Source organism: Euphorbia lathyris, chromosome 10, assembly GCF_963576675.1.
Source record: "Euphorbia lathyris chromosome 10, ddEupLath1.1, whole genome shotgun sequence".
Classification (NCBI taxonomy): Eukaryota; Viridiplantae; Streptophyta; class Magnoliopsida; order Malpighiales; family Euphorbiaceae; genus Euphorbia; species Euphorbia lathyris.
Genome location: NC_088919.1, coordinates 14,221,702 through 14,231,319, shown reverse-complemented (window position 1 = coordinate 14,231,319; position 9,618 = coordinate 14,221,702). Strand labels below are relative to the sequence as shown.

The window sequence follows — 9,618 nt, the reverse complement described above, 5'->3', positions numbered from 1 at the left end:
AAATAACGCATGTGTGAAGTGTAGATGACAAGATTTATGACCGAGAAGACAGTTTGTTGAATTATTTCTAAAATTGACCAAATTTATCAACGTTAGAGGTAAAATTGCTCCTGACTTCCAACATTAGAGATAAAATTATATAATTTTATACATTAAGAGTAAAATTGCTCCTAACTCAAAACGTTAGGCGTATGTTTACACCGTAACCCACTATTTTAATTATTAGAAAGCAAGTTTACATTTTAACTCGATGCATCATCCCGTGCAATTCACGAGTTGAAAGTTTAGTTTACATTTAACTCGAATATATATGAGGCTACGGTCTACCGATCCACGAATCTGCTTTTGCTTCCTTCTCTCTCTCTCTCTCGATCTCACCAAAACGACGACGCTAATCCTCCTCCTCCGCCCTCTCCTTTTTCAGTCTTCTCCGTCTACGCCTACATCTTCCTTTTTCAACACGACGCTATCTGCACATTGAAGTCTCGGGTTTTCAGGAGAAAATTCGATCTCCCTGGGGATTAATTCCAGGTTTCTTTCCATTATTCATCATTTAACTTCTACGTCTTTCAATTTTTTTAGATTGACACGTTTTCGAAGTTCAGAATCGTTATTTCCCCCGCTTTTGTTCGCATTGTATTACTTGATTAGTGATTTTCACCTAGTTTTGTGTAAATTCTATTGAAGTGTATCGAATAGCTATAGATTCAGTTCTGGGAGTATATCGGTAAGGTTAATTGGATTAAGGGGTTACGAACAGTTTTAGATACTTCGATTAATACGCGGATTCGGGAATGCGTAGGGCTTTTTTTTTTGTTTGGGTGCGATACCTGTTGCCTTACATATTTCTTACCCCTGGTTTTTGTTTTATTGATTGTAGAGATCTGATTCCGGACATCAACATGGGTTTTCTGGTTACGAGTCTAATTTTTGCTGTGATTGGAATAATTGCATCACTCTGTACCAGAATCTGTTGCAATAGAGGCCCTTCCGCAAATTTGTAAGCATCTTTTTACTCAATCATGCTTGTTTATGTGATTTTAATTGTTGAATTTGCTTGTCAATTGTGATTACTGCTGAAGCTTCTCCTTTGGTGATTTAAGAGGGTTACGAGTGAAATTAGTCTAGTTCTAGACTTTAATTATTTGAGTTAGATGAAAAGAGATAGCTTTGATTCCTGTATATTGTAGGATCTGCAATTCTCTGATGCATTGCTTAAAATCTGAGTGCAATAGGAGTATTGAATTTGCTTGGAATAAAGTGAATAACAATGCAATTCATTAAATGCTTTCTTATATTGTAAGCAGTAATTATGGGTGGACATCAACATGCTTTCTTATGAATGTTATTTATGTTCTACACACAAACATATATATAAGTTTGGGGAGTCCCCATTGTACCTGTGTCTCACATTTTTAAAAAATGCTGTTTGCCGTACCCGTAACCGTAGGAGTACCCATGTCGGTGCTTCCTAGTGCTGTATGCACCTCGTGCTTGGTTAATCATGTCCATGGTGACTAGTTTAGAAAGAATGCTTGTGAATGCTTGGTCTTATAGTCACCAACTACAGCCTGTCTTTATAATTGAACAAGTGTGCTTGGTATGTCTATTGCTAGAATCATGTGCACCGTCAGTCAGATTCTTATTGACGTATGATTTGTTTTTCTAGCATATACTGAATATTATAGTATGTAGAGTATATTCCTTTAAATAAGCGACTGTCTTTTTCATGGTCACTTTAGTTTCTTAATCTTTATGTGTTGTGCAATATGTCTAATCTGGTCATTTTGATGCAGGTTTCATTTGACATTGGTAATAACAGCAACGGTTTGCTGTTGGATGATGTAAGTTCCTCTTCTCATCAATTCTTTCTATAATTTATTGAGTGAATATACATGTATAGATATACATGCTGAGTTATTCAGCACCATAGTCCAGTCAAAATGTTTAGCAAAAAACTATGCCATCAACATGTTGGGTAAATTACATTACACCCATGGCCATTGAGCTTTACACATTTTCACAGTATGGCCACCAAACTTCAAAACGTAACATAAAAGTCACTCAACTTTGCACTTTCTAACATTATGACCACTAAACTTCAACAAATGCCTCAAAATGACCTTTGACAACCTCAAAATGGAAATGTCCAAGAATTAAAGTTATTTAGAACCACATTTACCATGGAACCACGTTTTTTATTTTTCAAAATCTCCATTTTTGGAGCTTTCTCTCCCTCTCTCTAAACATTCACTTTCTCTCTCCTACCCAAACAACACCTAGATGATCTCAAAAAGAAATGAAGAATTAAAGTTGCTTAGAATATTATCAATTCTTGGATTTTTTTAATGTCATCAACAGTTATTTTGAGGCGTTAATCGAAGTTTAGTGGCCATAGTGTTAAAAAGTGTAAAGTTGAGTGACTTTCATGTTATGTTTTGAAGTTTAGTGGTCATACTGTGAAAATGAGTAAAGTTCACTGGCCATGGATGTAATTCACCTTCAACATATGTGTGTTGTGAAATCGTGTCAGTTACTGAATATACATAGGGTAGCGATCCTGCTGATATTCTCCGAATTTTGTCCACACGAAGACTGATTTTTCTCACTTTTACTGCTAAGTATGTGATTTTTCCTTTGATGTTTTTGAAAGTAGTTTTCGAATGATATCTATTACATATTACATGGCATATTAAATATTTTTATCCTTGGTTGTCTTTGTATTCAAAATTTCTTTTGCTGCTTATTAAATATTGTTCCCAGGTAATGGTTTCTTCATGGAAAATCTATGTTAAAATTCTTTCTTTTACCCCAACATTTCTGCACTTACTGAAAGTGGTCAATTGAAAATATGTTCCTGGTCAAAGGAAAAGCAATTGATTTTAAAGGAAAACAACTTCCTCTTTGAAAACAGAATCATCCTAAGTTGCAAATTTATATAAAGGAAAACAGACACTTCCTCTTTAACTCCTATTGACCTGGTGCAACGCCCAAGCGTTATCGCCAAAATATTCCCAGTCACAGGTGGTAACCGACAACAATCTGTCAATCTGTCACTGACACCAGACAACTATGTTGCACGGAAACTCTTTTTCATTAGCGCTTTCGCGTTCATGTCCGTTTCTTTTCGTTTCCATTAACGTTCCCTAGCTATAGTTTAAAAAAAAGTAATGTTTCTCGGTGTCCATTTTCATTTCAGTTTCCATTTCCGTGCAACATAGCTGGACACCAATTGCTATTCATAGGAAAAACCTCAAATTTGTTTATTTCTTTACGATTTTAATTATGTTTAATAATAACATGAAAACATAATGTTTAATAAATGTAAATGCATTAATGACCCTATTAATTGAAGAAATAAGTATCTGTAATGTAATGAAAAAAAAAGTCATTGTCCTGGAAATTTGTTATTACTACAGAAAATATTTTCCCAAAATAAGTCAGTTTTGCAGTTCACCGGCACCAATGTCCATTTACTTTGTTTTAAATTATACTAGTCCGTGTACTTCATATTTTTAGGAACTCTATTAATTTTAAGGGTTTCAGAATACATGCATAGTTGCATAGTTTTGATATATTTGGCCTCTTGTACTTTATTTTTTTAGAAAATCTGCATTTAATTGACGGTTTTAGAATGCACATATAGAATACACATATAGTTACATAATTGGATAATATAGTTCGACTACTTGCCTTTTTAACAGCAGGTCTATACACTGCTAACGTAATCGTCTATCAATGGTCAAATTTTGAGAAATAATCAAAATAAGAGAGTAAATATATGCCAAATTAAAGTACAAGGGTCATATTGACAAATTGTACAAAGTAAACGTACCAAGTTTTATTGTTTGCCTGTTTATTCTAAAGCATGACTATCTTTTAGGCGCATGCGCATCGAATTTGAAATTCCGAGTACTGACTGAATCTATTTCGTGCTGCTGACTGATGTATTCAACTTTGTATTTTGTTAGGTGGGCAATTGTATATATTGCACAAATGAAACCACTGATTGTCCCAATCCTGAGCGAAGGAGAGTGAAGATTTTTTCTATTTAGAGTAAGTTTATCCGAAAACGAGCAATATTTACGAGTTGTGCTCTGGTGACCAGAGGATATATTTGATTTAGAACTGGATGGTTGGATGGATCATTCTGTATCTTGCTTCTCATTTTGAGGTCTGTCTGCTGTAACATTCATGGGTGTGAACTTTGAATTAATTCCTTCTTTGGTAGTTCATCATTATAAGTACTTCGACGAGCCGTGATTCTGTCGCGAGTATAAATATGCATTTTTAAATAAGATTATTTGTTATAATTGGTTTGATATCTTCTGAAAATTTTTAGATGATCAAATATTGGGTGCTGAAGAAAATGAAAATTCAGCTTGTTTAGGCAGTCCTGTACTCAAATTAATTATTGTGTGAGCTTGTAATATATCTCATAGTCTGATGTATGGGCTATCATAATTAGGGGTGTTAACAAGCCGAACTGAGACCAAACCTGGCACGCTTGGCTCGGGTTGGCTCGAGAATCGGATAAGTCAAGCTCGGATTGAGCTCGAAGCTTGTGTAGCTTAAAATTTTTGGCTGAGGTCGAGCTCGAGAGCACCAAAAATAAGCTCGGCTTAGCTCGGCTCAAGAATTGGAAAAGTCAGGCTTGGCTCAAGCTCAAAGCTCGTGAGCACCAGATTTTTTGTCTAAGCGGGAACTGAGGTTTTTGCGTTGCTAAAAACGATGATGTTTTAATTTGATATTTATACAAATGACCGTTAGTGATTTCAAAATGGAAAATTATAGGAATTAAAGTTGTTTAGTACCATATTTACTATGGAACCAATTTTTTTATTTTCTAAAGTCATCATTTTCGGAGCTTCTCTCTCTAAACATTCAACTTCTGGTTTTTCACCAAACAATTCCTAAATGACTTCAAAATTAAAAAGTTATAGAATTAAAGTTGTTTAGAATATCAATAATTTTTTAAAATTTTTAATTTTGAGGTCGTCAATGGTTATTTTGGCATTATCAACAAAAAAGATTCTTGTTTTTAGCATAGCAAAAAAAATCCGTCGTAAAAAAAAATCTCAATCCCTATTTGATACAAAGCATAAACATACAGATTTTTTTAAATTTTTTTTTTAATGTTTTATGTTCAAGATAATGTAGTAGCTAAAGGATAAGAGAAGTCGAGCGGTCAAGCAGCATCGATGGAAGCTCCTTGAGACATTGTCGAGGCTCCACCGCCTAATGGGTATGTCGGTCAGAACAATGAATCGCTGGCATCTCCAATCTGCACGAAGACCTCTTGGAAAAAAAAAACCCTTTTGGGCCAATCTCAAAACGACCTGAGGATGGAATGTGTACCGAAAACGAACATGACATGGGCAGAGAAAGAACATATGGCAGAGTCGGACATAGATGATGAGAAAGAGGAAGATCCTAAATGCCCTACAATCCATCTAACTCCCGAGGAAAAAAGCAACGTGGCTTTCATGGAGAATGTCTTTGATTATCAAATTACTGGACAGAAGAGTTGGGTTTCGTTTCCCAAAACATAAAATCCAAGGGATGTGGGTGAAGCATGGAACAATGACATTGATAGACTTGTACAACGACTATTATGTGGTGAAGTTCTTCAACCCTGATTACTACCAGAAAGCTATTAACAGAGGGTTATATCTCATAACAGACCATGTTCTCACAGTTCAGCAGTGGAAGCCATACTCTGATCCGTTCGATGCCCCATTAAATAGAATCATCATATGGGTATATTTTCCTGGCCTTCCCATCGAATATTATAATAAGTTGTTCTTATCAAAAGTGGGTGCAATGGTCGGGGATGTGCATCATGTAGACAAACATACACTTTCAACTGAAAGAGGTAAGTATATTAGTATGTGTGTTGAAATTAATTTAAACAAAACTCTGCTAGCTAAATGTAAACAACAAAAAAAGAATCTACAGAATGGAATATGAGGGACTACATAATATATGCTACGACTGCGGGATTTTTGGTCACAATCAAGAACGTTGCCCTCATGAAACTCGGCTGGTAGCGTAGAAAAGATACAAAATGACACAGTAAAGCAATCTGAACTGAATTGCATCACTAGAGAGGAGGTAGCTAATGATTACAGACCCTGGATGACGGCTAAACAACCAATATATAGATATTCAAAAGGCATAGGCTCCAATGGAAAAACCCCGCAAAGAGAACAAGTTAAGACCAAGATGACATCAAAGAATGTTGTATCAGAGACGGAACCCCATATGCTAAAACATGCCACACTTTTGGGAAAAAAAACTCAAATTCCACAGGACGGATATAGCAATCCTCATCCCTATTTAGGTTTCGGGGAAAAAAAATTTCCCCGTCACCATCCCCATTCCCAATTTTTACGGTTATTTCTTATCCCCGTCGGTTCGGATACCCGTGGTTTTTGGATAATCCCCTCCCCATTGCCACCCCTAGTTAGACTAAAATTGCACATTAAAGTAGGGGGAAACACTCCGGGTTTTAGCCCAAAGAAGAAAGACATTCAGGATAGATAGAAAACTCTTTTAGGCTGAAGAACCAGAGCTCCTCCAACATTGGGAGAAAAATAGGTCATGTATCCAAGGTCACTACATAAGTTTCTGAGGTCTTACAGTTACTACATCTCCTCATCTCTAATGGTTTTTCTTTCTTGGAACGTTCACGGGGCAGCTAGCAAGTTAACTAGCCTGCACCTAAAGATTTAGGGGAAATTACACCCATGGCCATTGAACTTTATCCATTTTCACATTATGGCCATTCAACTTCATTTCTTCCTAGTATGGCCACTCAACTTTACATTTTTTAACATCGATGACCACTCAATTTTAACTAACTTTTCAAAATCACCGTTAACGATTGTTAACGACCTCAAAATGAAAATATTCAAGAATTAAAGTTATTCAGAATGACATTTACCATGAAACCACATTTTTTATTTTCCAAAATCACATTTTTTGGAGATTTCTCTCTCTAAAAATCCACTTTCTCTCTCCTAACCAAACAACACCTAAATGACCTCAAAATGAAAATTTTCAAGAATTAAAGTTTCTTAGAATATCATTAATGCTTTGGATTTTTTATTTTTAGCCATCAATGATCGTTTTGAAGCGTTAAGTGGTCATCCGTGTTAAAAAGTATAAAGTTCAGTGGCCATAACGGGAAGAAATGAAGTTCAGTGGCCATAATGTGAAAATTGGTAAAGTTCAGTGGCCATGGGTGTAATTTACCCAAAAGATTTATATCCCCTTCATTTTCACTCTCTTAGAAACGAAAGTTAGTGGTCCAACAACTCAAAAAATAATTAGCAAATTCAAGAATTGGAACAGCGTTATTTCTGAGGCTCAGATCATCTCCAACAGTGTCTTAAGTTGGCTCTTAAGTTAAAATTTGAGGATGGAGAGACTCTTAGTGATTTGAGGAGCCACTAAGAAACTGTAGATGAATTTTCATTCTCCCTCCTCAAATTTTAACTTAAGAGCCAACTTAAGAGGCTGTTGGAGATGCTCTTAATAGAGAACCTCTCTCCACCTCTTAGTGCCTCCTAACTTCATTTTTTATTAATAATTTATTATTGATGTGTCTCTCTCCTCACACTATTGGTAATGTAACAATAAAGAATAATTTTAATAATAAAATAATAAATAAGAAGTGAATATAAGGAACATTGTTGGAGATGATATATCTTAGTCACTTTTAAATCACTAAGAGTCAATTATTTATATTATTTTTAGAGAGCTCACTAAGAGTGTCTTGGAGATGCTCTCAGGAGAGATCTGGAAGCATCTGGGTATTCTGGCAATAATCTTGTATTAACCTAGAGGTTCTTGACATTCAACAACAGTTTATTCATTGCAAAATTCAGTCCAACAGAAAGCTTATCTGCTTGATTACGTTTGTTTATGCATCACCAGTACTTGCGAATCGTATTTTGCTGTGGGAATATCTTAAATAAATTTTATTTTTATGTTTATAGAAAGCTTGTGTTTAATTTTAGGGTATAGTTTTCATTTTGTGTACAAATTTTCAATTCTAGTCAATTTATAAAGGGGACAATTGTTGGCCCAATAACTAAATTTTATTTATTTAGGTAAATATATATGTAAATAGAGTATATAGTTAATTTTAATGTAAGTTTATTGAAATAAAATTATATAAAAAAGGAAACAAAAAATAATAAAACAAATAAAAAAAAATAGTTTTAGTAGGTCTCGGCGAGACTTACCCTTGGAATTAATTTCCAGGGCTTCGTTCGTCCCATACCGGCTTCTTCGACGCGCAACGAACCACACCAAAACTGATCCACGAAACCCAACCCTCCTCACACCTATGGACATCCTTAATTCCCTCCTTAACCTCAATTTAGTTAAGTGATGTGGCAAGTTAGTTGATGGAAGTTGGAAGAGGTTGAAGGAAGTTAGGAATTGGTTGATGGATGGTTAATTAGTTGATGAAGTGTCATCTTGTGGTGGAATTCTGAGAGAAATATAAGGGAAGTGGGGTGAAAAAATGACATTAATTGCCATTCCAAAAAATTATAAATAGACCCTCTCACTCTCATAAAGAACTGACTCAGCACAACCAAATCTCCTGTTAAGGTGTCTCTCTCAATACTCTATGTAAGTTCTTAGTTTTGAAGCTTTAATTCTTTCTTTTAGCTTTCCTTTAGCCTTAATTTGAGTTATAGTAGCCCCTTTCCAAGTTTTTTCAATCCAATTTAGCATTCCTAAACCCTTAATTTGCCTAATCCTTAGCTAGAATTCTGTTTTTTAAATTAATTTTCCAGATTCGTCCAATTACTCTCGAAGTCCATTTACGTCCATTTAGAATAATTTTTTGCTTTCAATCCCTTCTACAAAGTTGTTCCTGACATCCTGAAATTCAATCTAGCATTTTTATTTTTCTAATTCCGTGTTCAGAAACTACATTTACAAGCCAATCTTTACAGCCCAAATTGTTTTAGCTACGCTATTTCCAGATTCGTCCAGTTGTTTTCAAAGCTCAATTTCGCCTATTTAGAGTCCATTTTAGCCTTCGATCTCTTATAGAAGTTTGTTCCTGACTTTCCGAAGTTAAATTTAGCCTTTTTAATCGTCCAATTCCGGGTACTTAAGCATTCAATCGATCCCTCCGAAGTCAAAGGTTAAATCTGCCCCATTTTGCCTACCATACGTTTGAGATTGCCAAGATCAAGTTCCACACGTGCCAACCGACCGTAGTGCCCCCGAGTACTTCAAGCCGACACTAAAGTTCAACGTCCATCCGAGATAGCTATTGTGGCTCCGAGTTTGTCGTTGAATTTCGATTTATTTTTATTGCATTTCGATTCCTTGTATTGATTTGCTTTTCCCAATTCAATTGATTATATATATGTTTAGTATAGAAATTTTTCAATTGTAATTAATTTCATTTTTATGCTTACTTCGAATATATGTATTCAAACCTTGATTCCTATCAATAAAATACCATTTTTTCACCAAATCTTGTGTCCATTCCGCACCTTTAATTTGCTTATTTTACTCGTCTTCAATTTATTCGCAATTGCTTAAATAAAAATAATTATCTAACAAAGTTTCTATAACGACGTTAGA

General features: G+C 35.0%; 1 protein-coding gene across 1 annotated transcript; it reads left to right on the top strand.

The window, feature by feature from the left end:
* Positions 1-319: 319 nt before the first annotated feature.
* LOC136210004 (V-type proton ATPase subunit e1) lies at positions 320-4,335 on the top strand. The gene is made up of 4 exons (XM_066001663.1): positions 320-531; positions 881-1,000; positions 1,797-1,844; positions 3,972-4,335. The coding sequence occupies exons 2-4, from the start codon at positions 903-905 to the stop codon at positions 4,036-4,038; spliced, it is 213 nt and encodes a 70-aa protein (XP_065857735.1). The 5' UTR covers positions 320-531; positions 881-902; the 3' UTR covers positions 4,039-4,335.
* The last annotated feature ends 5,283 nt before the right edge of the window (positions 4,336-9,618 follow it).

Bases quoted from the DNA above. Each gene is read 5' to 3' on its own strand.
- LOC136210004 (XM_066001663.1), top strand. From the start codon at position 903: ATGGGTTTTCTGGTTACGAGTCTAATTTTTGCTGTGATTGGAATAATT. The intron at 1,001-1,796 runs GTAAGCATCTTT...ATTTTGATGCAG, and splicing joins AGAGGCCCTTCCGCAAATTT to GTTTCATTTGACATTGGTAA. The intron at 1,845-3,971 runs GTAAGTTCCTCT...GTATTTTGTTAG, and splicing joins ACGGTTTGCTGTTGGATGAT to GTGGGCAATTGTATATATTG.